Source organism: Cydia pomonella, chromosome 8 (assembly GCF_033807575.1).
Source record: "Cydia pomonella isolate Wapato2018A chromosome 8, ilCydPomo1, whole genome shotgun sequence".
In the NCBI taxonomy this organism is placed as follows: Eukaryota; Metazoa; Arthropoda; class Insecta; order Lepidoptera; family Tortricidae; genus Cydia; species Cydia pomonella.
In genome coordinates, this window is record NC_084710.1 from 19861089 (window position 1) to 19876182 (window position 15094).

The 15094-nt window shown below is 37.9% G+C and overlaps 2 protein-coding genes across 6 annotated transcripts in view; one reads left to right on the top strand and one right to left on the bottom strand.

Annotated features, from left to right (window-relative positions):
* The window catches only part of LOC133520802 (uncharacterized), a 23588-nt gene extending 21924 nt beyond the window's left edge, over positions 1-1664 (top strand). For all 4 annotated transcript variants that reach the window (XM_061855465.1, XM_061855466.1, XM_061855468.1 and 1 more), the window contains exon 8: positions 171-1664. In XM_061855465.1, coding sequence (XP_061711449.1) covers positions 171-377 — 207 coding nt within the window. In that variant the 3' untranslated portion in view covers positions 378-1664. The remainder of the gene's footprint in view (positions 1-170) is intronic.
* Positions 1662-14731, bottom strand: LOC133520803 (methionine aminopeptidase 1). 2 transcript variants are annotated; one of them, XM_061855471.1, is made up of 7 exons: positions 14360-14731; positions 13835-13925; positions 13051-13321; positions 12140-12311; positions 11545-11839; positions 10188-10324; positions 1662-9635 (listed from the first exon to the last, which is right to left on the bottom strand). In XM_061855471.1, exons 2-7 carry the CDS (start codon positions 13905-13907, stop codon positions 9525-9527), a joined length of 1059 nt encoding a protein of 352 aa, XP_061711455.1. In that variant the 5' UTR covers positions 13908-13925; positions 14360-14731; the 3' UTR covers positions 1662-9524. The 2 variants fall into 2 exon arrangements, with proteins under 2 accessions (XP_061711455.1, XP_061711453.1); XM_061855469.1 differs by lacking the exons at positions 13835-13925; positions 14360-14731 and adding an exon at positions 13395-13699 and having other exon boundaries at positions 1662-2027; positions 9498-9635.
* Positions 14732-15094: the final 363 nt, after the last annotated feature.

Consider the following 15094-nt stretch of genomic DNA (forward strand, 5'->3'; position numbering starts at 1 on the left):
ACTTAACGGATTTTTTCATCTATCAATAGTGATTCTTGCGGAAGGTTTAGGTGTATGATTTGTTAAACCTTGCGAAGCCGGGGCGGGTCATCAGTACCTAAATAAGACCAAAGTAAGTTCCAGCCATTGACGCTCTACACATATTCATACATGTTTTACCTCAATTTCAGAAAGAAGTGGTGGTATCCAAGTTAGCTAACATGAAACAAAAAGAAGTAACTCGAAAGACCGACAGCGTCGACAGCTGGAAAGCAGCGACCATAAAATCTGTGGACAAAACCCAGGGCCCGAATATGAACCAAGTCACTCAGTTCGGACTCAAACTTAGATCCAGAAGCGACGATTACATACCACTGTTCGATGATTACGAAGATTAGTACAACTGATACAAGTATTTATTTCACAAGACTGTCTCCTTAGTACCTATAATAATTAACTGTAGATAGGCGGGTCAACACAGAAGGAGCCGCCTCGGGAGGGGATTGCCGTGCAAAGCAGCTCTATCTTGTCATGAATCTAGTACCTATAACTGGATCAGACATGGGCAATGGGGGGAAATGACCGAACGGGATAGTCTTATGTATCTTTCTGTAGGAGTAACAGAGAAAGCGCTATTATTGTTTGTCCTTGTCAGTTAATTTTTTTTATCCCCCACCGTAAATTTTAGTATGGTTCATGGTAGGCAATAAATAACCCAACCAAATTACGTAGGAGGTTTTTGGTATGCTGTCAGCAATGTTAAAACGTGTTTTTAATTTTGTCGCATTGCGTGTATGTTCTGCCGCTCACAGGCGCACGCGGTATAACATAACCACGCAGAACTATACGATCCTACCATCTATGATCTGTGTAGACATGCCTTGGCCGCCTTGGTTCGGGCGAGGCCTGTTTCCACCGACAGAGCTGCTTTGCGCGGCAATGTCCTGGCGAGATAGCTCGTTTTGTTTAGACCCGCCTAATGAAGCAAGATAATTTTTTTATCGTAAAATTAAGCACTATGCATTTAGAAGACTAATAATCATCTGTATTTTTTTCGATAAAAGGCCACCTGCCATCAGAATAGAATAGAATCAATAGTTTGGTAAAGTAATTGTTAAATAATAACAATAGTTTCGAAACAACTCTCGTGCATTTACTTCATTTATTTAAATTACAGTATTTAAAAAGTTCCATTAATTTTTAAATTAGTTATAACGATGTAATCGCTTTGACTCAACAAAGTGCTTAAGTAAAACAAAATAGCGACTGACTGACATGGGTTATTCTTAGTACTTACATGTACAGTCAAGGTATTAAATATCGATACGGACAAAGTGCCAAAAATATGTATACACGACCTTATTGCCTATATGTTAGGGTAGTGTGTACATATTTTTGTCACTTTGTCCGTATGATATTTAATACCATGACTGTACGTTATAAGTTATAAAGAATGGTAAATTCTTTACATGTAAGCATTTTAATGTAATGTTTCAAACTTCTTGAGACTGTGTTATTTATAATATAATTATCTATATTCTAAGGTAGGTTAACATATAATTAGTTTTGTTGACGCATTTCGTTATTAAAACCTATTTATTTAAATGTAAATAAAGTTTATTGTTTTGTTTTTGTTAACGCCAAATTTATAAATCGAGTTATAATAAAATTAAACAAATATATTTTATTACATTTTATTTATTGACACTATTTCAGTTTTATAAAAGTAAATAAACTTGACAGTAAATAAAATAAGATTCCTAACAATTTGTTACAAAACTATTTCACAAGGTCGTGGTCATTCAATTCAATTTATGAGTGATATTTTGTAGGATGATGGTCATTAATTGCTAAGCCATTTGGGGTTTAAACCCAAAACCCCTCATACTCGAAACCGTAATTCAAGACCAATAAATCATTTTTTTCGTGGTATGGCTCCATCAAGGTGTTGATGATTCTGCCGATGTCGAGGTTGGCTAAGACACGGCTAGTATATGAATCTTATCATATTACGGTCATAGAAGTGTTCGGTGGAGCATCCGATCAATCTGCAAAGAAATACAAATTACCACTAACAGACTAAATAGGTACAACTATTAAACAATATGAACACTGTGTACAGAACAAGCTACAGTTTAGTACTAAATCTAGGAACTTATTGTACAATAATATGATACGTACTTCATTTTAAGATTATTTTTAGCAAGGAATTTATTCAAACTACCACAAAACGGGGTGAAAACCATGTTAGTAAGTAAAAAGTTAATATTTACTGGACGGCTAATCTCACGAGGAAGAAAATCATATATAGGATAACGTATTTTAGGACACTCCAATAAAATATGAGTTGTTGTACCCTCGTCCAGTCCACACTCACAGATCGAGTTGTGCCTTATCCTCTTTTGACCAAACGCACAGGGGAACAAATGAAACCAAGGTGTAGCCTAATAATCAGACAAGACAAGACAATTTTATAATTTTACTTATTCCAATTTTTTTCTTCGTGAATGTCCCATTTACTATTGTTAAAGTAATCGACCAGAATTTGTTCCATATTTTCGGGTATTAAGCGTCTAAAATTAAGGGAGTAAAATTATAAAATTATCTTGTCTTGTCTTAAAAACGAAGAAGAGTACATTGAGTTATTATTTAATTATTTTTTTACTCTTAATAACAACATACTTTTTACAAGCAAACCCTTGAGTGAACACTAGTATATAAAACTAGCATCGATAGTAGAGTTTATCGATACAGGAACTCGTTGTCAAAGAATTTTGCCCCACGGATTCCTGTCTGCTAATAATATTTGACGTGGTTAATTTTGAAAACCCCTTGAAAAACTACGATAGATACGTCACTGTCAAAACTGTCAATGTGACTTATGTTACTGTCAAGGACACATTTCAGGTTTCGCCAACCTCTTTCTAATATGCTTCTTTATATTGGGCAACACTTGTGACAAGTGGCATATGTAATTTTTCAGATGTTGGAATTTAGATTGTATTTTAATTAATAAAATTACCAGCTTTGCAACCAAAAATCACGGCTGTTTAAGTTTTTATTAGCACTTCTTGTATTGTAAAAAATAAGGAAATACAATTACGTTTTCCATCATACAATTAAAATTACCAATAAATAAATTATCTCAGCGTTATTGTTTGTAAAAAAGGAATACACTATTGTACAAACATTTTATTGCAGTGGCAACATTGGCGCAGTTTTTTTGGTCTTGAATTACGATATCGAGTATAGTCATACAACTTAGCTACCTCTACCAAATGTGTCTCTCTCTAACAAACAGAGATGTGAAAATTACAGATAGGCTCCAACGAATATCAAGGACTTGTAAGTGTAAGGCCTGAGTGGACGCTCGAGTTGGGCGTGCAGCGGGGCGGGGTAAACAAATGCAAACGTATAGGAGCGGCCGCAGTGCACGCTGCTCACAGCACTTGTAAGCCCGACGCCACGCTGCACGCCCCGCTGAACGCTCCGCGTCGAGCGTCCACTCAGGCCTTACACTTTAGACTTTAACCTTTTACGTCAATGAAGTAATGGTGTCATCAACGCCAAGCAACAAATCGTAAACAACCCGTATACCGAGAATCGTTGCGCTCGGAGAGGCGGAGCCAGTGTATTAACCTTACAATTTGCATACAAATCAGGATTCTACAGTACAAAGTTAAAAATCACAGCACCGGACGTCGCTCCGAAGTGCACAGCAATAACCGCCTAAGGTAGGTAAATACAACATTATACATTGTGGTTCACCAATATGGTTTCCAATTCAGAGGTATTCATAAAAATGTTCGACGTCAGTTTGGTCGAGCATACAAAAAGTTGTTTGTGGCAAAGATGTAAACTCTATGAAAAAAATCTTGCATTAAATTTGACAGCTGACGTAGCTCTGTACAGTCACGTCTGTAAACATCGACACCATCGAAGTGCCAAACTTTTTTTTGGCACTTTGTCCGTATCGATATTTTCAGACGTGTACGGTAAGAGACTTGAATTAACCCATTTACAGTTCAAGATAATTTGGTTGTCAATAACGGTATGACATCTCCAATATAAGGGAAACCCTAAATGACTCAAAGTCCGGGACTGTACATAAAACGGTCTATGTTAACCTTAAAAGTTGACATTTCATAATTAATCCATCATCTTTCGACGCATAGTACCAAATTCGCAATGTGCCATTTGGCGTTTCGCGGAATGTTATTTTTAAACACGCAAAGCACCAAATTCTCACAATACCAAATACGCTTAGTGCCAATACGCGTAGTGCCAAATTCGCAATGTGCCATTTGGCGTTTCGCGGAGTATTATTTTTATACACGCAAAGCACCAAGTTCTCACAATACCAAATACGCTTAGTGCCAATACGCATAGTGCCACATATGTTGCGGTAGAGGTAGAGGATAGTTTGAAAGAATATGTATAGATCTGATATATGAGTAGGTATATTATTCATCCTACTCTGGGGTGGGGTAATTACAATCCAACGTCGACAGGAAAAAAATAAATTGTTGCTAAAATCGACGTCATGGTTCCTAAGAACAGATCTTGCTATGTCTCATAGTTTCCGACTTCACCATACTGACCCATTTGGATTGTACACTACCGGGAGTAACGATATTTTTGACGATCACAAAGTGTCACTAGCGAAGTTTCTACTCCGCGTGTTACAGCTTTGGTAACTAGCAAAGTTGGTACTATGCGAATTACAGATTTGGAAACTAACGTAGTTGGTGTTTTGCGAGTTGATCACTTTACAAACTTGGTACTTTACGAAATTGGGGTTTTGCGGAATTGGACATATGAGTATGTTAGCACATTGCGAATTTGGTACTATGCGTCGAAAGGATCCATCATATAGGGATAGCGCCGAAGAACACCATCCACTTTAGCTGTTTAATAAAATTAAAATACCAAGAATAAGGTAATACTGATCAAATGATTTATACAAAAATAGAGGATTTGTTCACCTAAGGCTTACTGATGAGACATTGGAAATATTTGAAAAGTATGAAATTACGTACAATGCAGTCGGCTGCATAGTTGACCCCCTGCAAACAAATTTATACGCAGGGGGGTCAACTATTCCTCCTTTCAGGGGATATATATATCCTTTCAGGGATTATCTTTGCAGCTTACTTGTATAGTTAGCAGAACTATTAGCTTAGCACCCTACATACATATTTGTATACAGAGATGCTAACCTAAGGGAAATTTCGGTATCTTCTTATATTTTTATATTTAAGTCCCCATCAGCAAGCTCCGGAAGGTTCTTTATGCTTCAAGTGTAATAAGGACCATTATATCTGAAATTCCAACAGATTTTTTGGTATAATGGTCCTTATTGCACTTGAAGGCATAGGGACCCTTCTCTAAGAAAAAGCCACATATTATTGCAGAAGCAGCTAGCTGCAGCAGTGCATACCCACTTAATGAATGAATTCTATTCTTAAGCTCTCGAATGGAACATGGATCTACGCGGTAAGTATTTAATTCTAATTAAGACGACGCATTTGTATATTTTGGCGTCAGGTATCTCGATTTATCTCAGCAATTACAAATCTCATAAAATTATTATTTGCTAACTGGTTATTCATGGCATCGACTTCATTTCTGTTGTAGCCGTTACACGATTGGTTAACTTGTATAGCAGAGAAAATCGTATCAAAGATGCTTCTTTTATACGAACATTTTTAATTGTATAGGCAAATGAGACCGATTCAAGCCTCTAAATTTTCCATGTAGATTAGTCTAAACGCTTTAATTCTGTATTTGTGTCTTTTCGATTAATTCTTGTTTTATTAATTTAAACAGTGAAACCAGTTTTTCCGCATACGACCTCATAGAATAAGCTAGCGCAAAAGCAAGTACACTAAGCGCGAAGTATCAGGATGAGCGCGGGTTTCGGGACGCAAGCAAGCGCCGCATTTTTAGATTTTATCACTTTCGCTAATCGTAGCCGATCCCAGTGTTTTCCCACTTTGTAGAGGAAAGCGACTACGAATAGAAAACCCGCCGAGCAGGTTCCCGGTAGTCAATGTGTTAACGATGCGTCACCTTAATTAGACTTCAATACCTACGTGGATCCGCGTTCCATTCGAAAGGATAAAGTAGGTAGAGTGAAACCAAGATAAGTTGGCAGCGATTTTGATAGCCCAAACGGTGAAAGTGTCAATTAAACGTCATAATTTCATAGAAGCGTGACGTTCAAAATAACCCTTACACTCCTTACACCGTCTGGACTATCAAAATCGCTGCCAACTTATCTTGGTTTGACTCTATGCACTTTTCATAGGATGAGGATGAGCTCCTGTGTGCGAGCGCCGTGCGGTATACACGGTAGACTAAACAAAGAGTAATTTTAAATATAATCATAAACCAACTCAGCATTAGAAAAATAAGAAAAGGCATAAGTTGTGTAAATACTAATTTTATTCTATAATGTTTATTTTGAGCCTTTTCAAGGCGCTTGGTTTTATTTGATATAAAATGTAAAGAAATATTTATAATAGTAAAAAACTATTTTAGGTACTTCGTTTTTTAGCATAAGAAAAAATATAAACATCTTGACGTATCTTTTTATTGAAAATTTTAGTTAATATTATTATTATGAAAGCAAAATATTCGTGTATAGGCGGGTCCACCACGAGCGAGCAGCCTCGCAAGGAAATTGCCTCGCAAGGAAATTTCCTCGCGCGGCAAACGCCCGGCCTCGCGTGGCCGCGTGCTCATGCAACTTTTGCCTCAGTACGTTTGCCTCACCCGAGCCAATTTGCACGGCAAGATGGCGTCACTAGGCACGTCTACACTGGCCGTTTTGTACGCGAGGAAATTGCCTCGCCCGTATGTTCGCTCTGTTTGGAGTGTGTGGACCCGCCTTATGATTTAAAACCAGAGCCCGTACATTTCATGCCGTTGACTGAAAAATGACGTCACGCTACATAGAGTGATTCCAATTAGTATTTTCGTAATAATTAATCATTTGTCAACCTCTTTAGGTAACTGATACATATACTTGACAATCAGTATAGAAACGTCTAACTGACTTTAATTTTATTGACACACAAATAAATAATAGATTATTAATTTATGAAATAATACATATCTTTGTTTTTAACAGCGTAACAAGTTTTTATTCACGTAACAAGTATTTATTATGATACCCATCAATAAGTAAGTTATCTAAATTTGTAGTAACTCCCTGTATGTTAAATTACGTCATTTTTGCGTCAACGGCATGAAAAGTACGGGCCCTATTTATAACTGTTACATATTTGCTGACTTATTTTACAAAAGCGTTTTTTTTATAACACGTCAAGATCGGTTACCTTCTTTCTAATTCTAAAAAAACGATCTTTAGTACTATTAACTCCAGTGCAGTGGGACCACGCTAACTCTGCATAGCATAATGACAAAGTGTGGCAATGTCATCATTAATGTCAAATGTCTATGAAAATATGACGTTTAGAATGAAACTCCACTAGGGAATACTACCCAAACTCTGCGTAGAGAGCGCCACTAGCACATACTGAGGACCTACCGCGGAACACGAAAACGAAATTACATTATCTGCTTCTCTGTCACTCTTGAACATTCGAGCGATAGAGAAGCAGATAACGAAATTTTCATTTTAGCGGTTTCGCAATGGGCTCTCTGTAAACAAACCGCCTTGAGGCATCAATGTCATTGAACCTTGTCAAAAAACTGATTTAAGCATAGTACAGTCAAGGTATTAAATATAGACCCGGAAAAAGTGCCAAAAATATGTACACATGACCTTAATGTATAGGTAATAAGGTCGTGTATACATATTTTTGGCACTCTGTTGGTGTTGATATTTAATACCTTGACTACCATCACCCACGCTGTTAACTGTCCATAGGTGGACCACATTACAAAAGGCATAAGGTCCACAGATGGACAGTTGCGGTTTGTAAGTATAAGTTACTCTATGGTTAAAAATATGTGCTAGTGCTGCCCTCTGGCGGCAGAACATTGCAGTGATACCCCCTATTCAGTGCAAAGTTAGTTTAGCCAGACTATAATACATTGCACGGTTTTGTAAACCAAAATCTATTTAAATAAAAATGTTTAGGTAACAAATATTATACAATCTACCTAGTATGAAAACTGTGTACATTATAATTTCGGAACTCCAAAAAAAACTTCAAAATTATACATTTATTTTTATGTCATAAATCAGAAGACTTAAGGTCAAGATTGTACGTGATATTGCTCGATTTAAAATACTTGACAATCAAGTTCTAAAAGTCAGATGTCTCTTAAATGCTTGATTTTAATTAATAGGGATTAAACTATAAATTTGTTTAAAAAAACTGGCCAAGTGCGAGTCGGACTCGCGCACGAAGGGTTCCGTGCCAGTATTTATAAAAAACGGCAAAAAATTATGTTTGTTGTATGGGAGCTCCCTTTAAATATTTATTTTATTCGGTTTTTAGTATTTGTTGTTATAGCGGCAACAAAAATACATCATCTGTGAAAATTTCAACTGTCTAGCTATCACGGTTCATGAGACACAGCCTGGTGACAGACGGGCGGACAGCGAAGTCTCAGTAATAGGGTCCCGTTTGACCCTTTGGGTACGGAACCCTAAAAAACTATTTCCCATGCTCTGAAAGTGGGTCATTTATGTTCCAAAAAGTGTGCAGGTCCGATACGTTTCTGCTCTAGAGCACTGTACTTTCCAAGTACATTTTTCTCTTTTTATTACGATAAGCAGTTAAAATTTTGGTTTTAAATGGATTTGTTGTACGATTTCCGTTCCGATAATTAACTCCTCATTCCATAAATAACCATATTTTAACTCAAGTACCCTCAAGAAATACTACTTAAGTTTATATTTAGCAGTGTTTTTTAAATGCAACATGTATTTTACTTTCCTCGTATTCGAAATGAAAAGCAGTGTTTAACTTGGGTAAAAGGCACCATTTCAGTCTCCAGGGTGCCTTTCATCCCTTGGTTAACAATCTACTATTATTGTGGTATTAGGATTCACCTCAAACTAGCAAAGAAAAAATATCGTATAGTAACAACATGTTTTAAATTCATCTGAGTCCTAAGATTTGAGTATAAATTCCGCTTTGTTCTTTTAATTAGTTTCTATAAAATAAATTTAAACTATTTTGTGTCTAATAGCAATATTAAGTATAAGAAACATTTTTCTAGAAGACTATTAGAATAGTAATAAAAAATATCCCCTGATGTTTCTGTAGGCCCCCACTAATATTTTGTGCTATAAGTACATGGTATTACGGTCCAAAATAGAATGTAATATTAAATACAATACTAAACTAACTGGCGGCTGAGATCAGAATGCTATCTCCTTTACCCTTGTTAAGACCAACCAAGAGTGAAAGAGATGGCATTATGACTTGACTCACCACTTAGTTTTGCGGCAAGTGATGCTTCGCTCGATTGTATTGTAAACTGAAACGCACCTTACGTGCATGTTATTACGGTCCAAAATGTACTGACATACTGACTTTGAGAACTGTTGGCTTGTATATAGACTAAGAGTTGGCGTTGAGTTTCTCCAGTTGGTCCATGAACCAGGGCCGGCCGGCGCCGCGCGCCGTGAGGATGTCGCAGCCGCTCTCCGTTACTAGTAGCGTTTGTTCAAACTGGAAAACAAAGTAATGGGTTAAGGAAATGTTTTTTAATATCATTGAGAACAACACTATTTGGAACTATGTTCAATAATAAGACCAAAGTGTGCATAATGTATTTGATCGGCCAACAAATAAATTAATACCTATTATAGAACATGTTTACACAAATCAACCTGTAAAATAAGGCTCGGGTTGTGGATACAAGATGACGATATACATAGGAAATATCCATAAGGAAAACATCGTGAGGAAACTGGACTGATCCCAATGAGGCTTAGTTTCCCCTCTGGGTTGGAAGGTGAGATGGCTCGGCGCAAGTCGGCGGACGACGGGGAAGAACTCGTGCACACCGGCTCCCTGGCGCGCCAGGCGCCGCGGCATCGCGGGGATCTTCTCTCGTCAGTGTGCGCCGGGCGGAGGGAAGCCTCCGCCGGTGTGCGCAGGCCTCCGAGGGCTGTTGGCGCCACGTGCGAGGCCGGGGTGTCGGGGCCTCGCCCGGCGTGTCGGCGTGTCGGCGTGTCGGCGTGTCGGCGTGTCGGCGTGTCGGCGTGTCGGGTGTCGTACCTGCGCCGAGCGCGAGCCGTCGGCGGTGACGGCGGTCCAGTGGTCCGGCCACTGCTCGTCGCGCCAGCTGCCCTCGTTGATCATCGGCTCGATCGTGAAGCAGTGCCCCGGCTTCATCACGCCTACCGCTTTGTTTTCTGGAAATTAACATGTACTGATGAAAAACAATAAAGTAGAGTGTGTTAAATTGTCATAAATTATTTTGAAAAGCCTAGCATGGTATCTTACGATTAGGAAATGATCTCAAATTAATATCAAAATTAACCTAACATATTTAACAGAAACGGTTCTTAACTCTCGGGCAAAAAAGCTTCCTATATTTCGTCAGGTGACAACCAAACCTCACTGAAATTATAATATTTTTTTTGTGATGAAAAATAAGTTTAAGGCAAAAATTTCATTTTTAGGTACGCTGACTGTATTTTTCTTTCCACAGACAACTGATACTAATCGAGACAATTCTAAAAACCCCAAATGCCATTAAGTTGCGTTGTTTTATCACAGAGGTCCTATGGCCACCTCCTGTCTCCATAATCAAATTAGCTTGATGGTACCATAATATTGCATTGTTACCCAACTTACATATATATGCAAATTTTTAGCGTTATCGGAAACCGGGAAAAGTCAAATTTAACTTGCAAGGTTTGACAAACATACACAGTTACATCACAAGTTCAATAAAAGCTCATAAAACTCAACATTGTTTGGGTACTAGTACTGTTCACTATAGCTCTGAACTTGTGGTAGTAATTAGTGAGTTTTGGATGTTACTTGACGATTTAATCTATAACAGTCAAAATACCCGGACCCGGGTACGTACTTTAGCTACGTCCAAAAGTGACGTATGAGCACTGCAAATGTCATCTCGCTTTGTGTGGTAGGGCACAGCACAGCGTATGTCATTTCAGATCTCGAGCAGAGCCCAACTAGGGAAGTAACCTTACAGAAAACCGGAGCCAAATAACACTAGACCCTATTCATAGTGTTGCGTTCCTGCCGGTGACTAAGGTTGCAAGAGCTCAAAGAGGGTGCGGAGTGTTAGGGTCGGCAACGCGCATGTAACCCCTCTGGAGTTACAGGCGTACATAGGCTACGGGGACTGCTTACCATCAGACGGGCCATGTGCTTGTTTGCCACTGACGCAGTATAAAAAAAAATCAATAAACATGTGGATTAAGGAAAAGTATCATGTACATAATAAATCTTGGATTTGAATGATAATTGTATCCAAGCAGATTTTATAAGCTTTACAAAATTTTTTTTTTCTTCTGCGAGCCCTATGTCCCTAATGACGGATAACAGGATTACATCATAATCACCGATTTTAAATAGATATGTCAAGAAAAAAATTACTTACTGGCATAATGTGGAACATTAGGAGCAGTATGGAACAGCCTATGTATTCCATGTCCGCAGTAACTCCTAACTACGCTGAACCCATTGGCCTGTGCATGCTTCTGTATAACATTCCCGATCTCACGGTACTTCTCACCGGGCTTCACAATGTCTATGGCCTTCATCAGGCACTCATAGGTCACCTGGACCAGTTTCCGAGTTGATTCAGGTACATTGCCTACGAAGAAGGACTCGTTGAGGTCTCCGTGGAAACCTCGGTGGTAGACAGTTACATCGACATTGCAGACGTCGCCATCCTGAAGGCAAAATATTAAACACCATCAATGGGATAGGTTAAGTAGTAATAAAAACAATAGGGCAAACACTAATTAGAACAAACAATAATTATTTGTGTAAGATAGAGTAACCCCCCCAAAAAACTTGACAACCTCCAAACAAACCTCTGTAAAATTTTGTCTCTATTCTAACAAACGGAAATGTCATATAACAGATAGGGACAATTGATTATCAATCAACAGTTTCAGGCAACTATTGGCCCATAAATAAATACATATTATTATAAAACAAACCTTAAGAAAACCATTACTAAAACCTACCTCCAACGGACGGGTATCTGGTATCCCATGGCAGATAACCTCGTTAACAGAAGTACAGCAACTGTTAGGGAAGTTGTGATAGTTGAGTGGGCTTGGATAGCATTCTCTCTCAATGCAGGCCTCATGGACGACACGGTCAATCTCATCGGTTGTCACACCAACTGCACAAGCTCTGTAAATTCAAGTATAGCTAGATATCAGATAGAGTATTCACTATTACTTCTATTAAGAATACCTGTCCTTTAAATAAATGAATTATTTCACACCATGCATGAAATAAAGCATTACATAGAATAAATAGCACTTTTTTTAGACAATTTCTATACTGTTGACTTCCATGACCACAGCTAGTGTAACCTAGCTGAAATGTTGGATAAAAGGTAAAATAATGAATTAATATTGCACAAAATGCGACAGTTTAAAGTGTTAGAATAAATTGGACAGAACTTATAAAGACTAGGTAACTTGACCATGACATCACTGGTTCTGTTTTTCATTTAAAGAAAGAAATAATTATTTGTAAATAAATTGTGCCTCATCTTTTTGACAGTTCAAAAAAAGAAACTGATTTGACTAGTCAGGCAAATACCCTATTAAAAAAATATTAAACCATCAACTCCCACTGTTGTGATACTGTCAACTCCCACTGCAGTAAACCACTTTTAATAAAAAACATATGAAAAATCAAAAATGTAAGGGAGTTGAGGTTCACACTTCAAATTGCTGATAATTTAGGGGTTGAATGTAATTATTTACAGGAAATAAAAATTTCAAGAGAGTAATTCTGCTTTTGCTCCAATTACTCCAGATAGTGCTTATAATGTCATAGCAGACTATACAACAAGCATGATACTAGACAATGGGAAGCAAACAAGGATCAGAGTCCAATTAACGTCAATAACATGTCTTACTTTGCAGCTTCATCCAACACTTCTCTTCCCAAGCGGCAAGCGACGCGCATACCCTCGATCTCCTCATCGTCTAGCACTTTAATTTGTCCAGAGCCTTTGGCAGCGTTTTCAGACGCGGGGAATCCGGTCGGGTGGTCAGCGTAATCTGGGCGACCTATATGCGGCGGTACCGTTCGCTTCGGCCCCGGCGGGTACGGCCTCAACTTCCCCGAGAAATTATACGAAGGCCAAGGATTATACTCGACTTTCGAGCCATCTGTCGACTCGCCCTCTAAAACAAAATAGTGTCACAAACTAAACAACGTAACCTAACACCGCAACATAACCTCAAAATTTCAACTTACTCGCCAACGAATGGATAACTTTGTGCGTTTTCCACGATTTCTTGAAACAATCCTGATTGCAGAAGAATGAGCCCTGTATACCAAGTTTAATACACGTCGGGCATTGTAATTGTGCAATAGATTTGCAACCGGGGGTTTCGCACATTCCAATCGCGGCCATTTTTTTATTCTTTTAATTCCAATGACGGAGTCATATTTTATTTACTGTCACTGCTTCCAGGTGACAGCCAAGTGCAACAACTTAAGAACTTAAAATGTCAACGTATGATGTTGCCAATAGAAAAAAACTGTTTGGACGCATTCGTAATTCCCCATATATAATGCCAAAAAATAAATAAATATGCTAACTCAGTCGATCAATGGGTCTAAAATACAAAATGTCAGCATTTTATCTAATTTAAACTACATTTCCTTTGAAAGTGTTACCAGACTATCTGTACCTGGTGAAGAAGGAAACCAATTTATGTAGAGGACCGGTTGCTCCATATTAAAATTCCGCAGTAAGCTAAGCATGATTGTCTTCTTATTGAACTGGAAATTAAGCTGCTATTATCAAGTTAGCTCAGCAAGTGAAACAAATTAGCTTAAATAGTTGGTAGAAACCGAATATCTTTACTCTATGGGTGGAACCGTAAAAAATTCTAGCAGAATGTTTAGTGGGTAGTTTCCTATTAGGGCATCACAGGCATGGTCTTTCTATACAGTCCCATCAAAAACGGTCCGTTACACCTCATTCTATAATAGTACCTATAGTAATTTACTTAGTAGATAATTACGAGATGGTGGTATTTCTGTAACATAACAGTGTAAGTAAGTAATTTTGCACAATAACAATAATGGTTAGCCAGTGATAAGAATGATGATAAGTAGGATTTGTCATGTATAATAGAAATACGTAAGTACCTATAGTATTTTTCCTGACCTATACCATTTTTCCCAACACTTTTCCTTAGAAATATTATTACCGTAAATAAATATGGATTTTCGGACGCTGTTCAGCCAACCGCCTGGTATATCCCAAGATCGAATCAAAATGTTTCTTGCGGCTGAATACGCAAAATCCCAAGCACCGACCAATTCGTCCATTTCACAACACAAAAACACAGCAATAAAAACACAGTTCAAAACTAAATTATGCACTACAAAATTGACAACAAATTTGAAAATAGCAGTGACATTATAGCGAGTAAATTGAGTTTATTAAAAAAAAACTGTGTTAATGTGTTAACGTCTATTGCAATCAGATTCTAAATTTAAACTGTTTATGTTCTTTGAGGCGGCGTTGTGGATGTTTGTACACAAAGGCTGGAATGACTTTGAACAGTTTGAACGGACTATCTTCCACGCAGGTATGTAACCATTTACAAGCTTTATTACATTGAAATAAGGTCCAATGGTCGATTAGTGTCTTGCTGTTAGGACACACGAACGCGAAAGAAAGGATTGCGAGGTATTTGGTCGGGTCAAGGACTCTCATTATAACTGTAGGCATTCAACACTTGAAATTGTCTCTTTTTCCTTTTATCTTATTTTTAAAGTGCTCCACGTTTAAAAAGAAAAATAGTTGATAACACATACCTACATATTACTTTCTTCGAGGTGATAGTCCTAGGAGATAGCTTAAATTTTTGTCACCTAAGTACGCACGAAGTTTGTGGATTTGGGGTGATTTGGGGTCTGAAGAAGTGGGAGTGTGTGTG

Coding starts and splice junctions, on each gene's coding strand:
- LOC133520803 (XM_061855469.1), bottom strand. CDS start 13,554: ATGGCCGCGATTGGAATGTGCGAAACCCCCGGTTGCAAATCTATTGCA. Junction 13,322..13,394: donor AGTTATCCATTCGTTGGCGA/GTAAGTTGAAAT, acceptor ATTTTGTTTTAG/AGGGCGAGTCGACAGATGGC. Junction 9,636..10,187: donor ACGGCTCGCGCTCGGCGCAG/GTACGACACCCG, acceptor TTTGTTTTCCAG/TTTGAACAAACGCTACTAGT.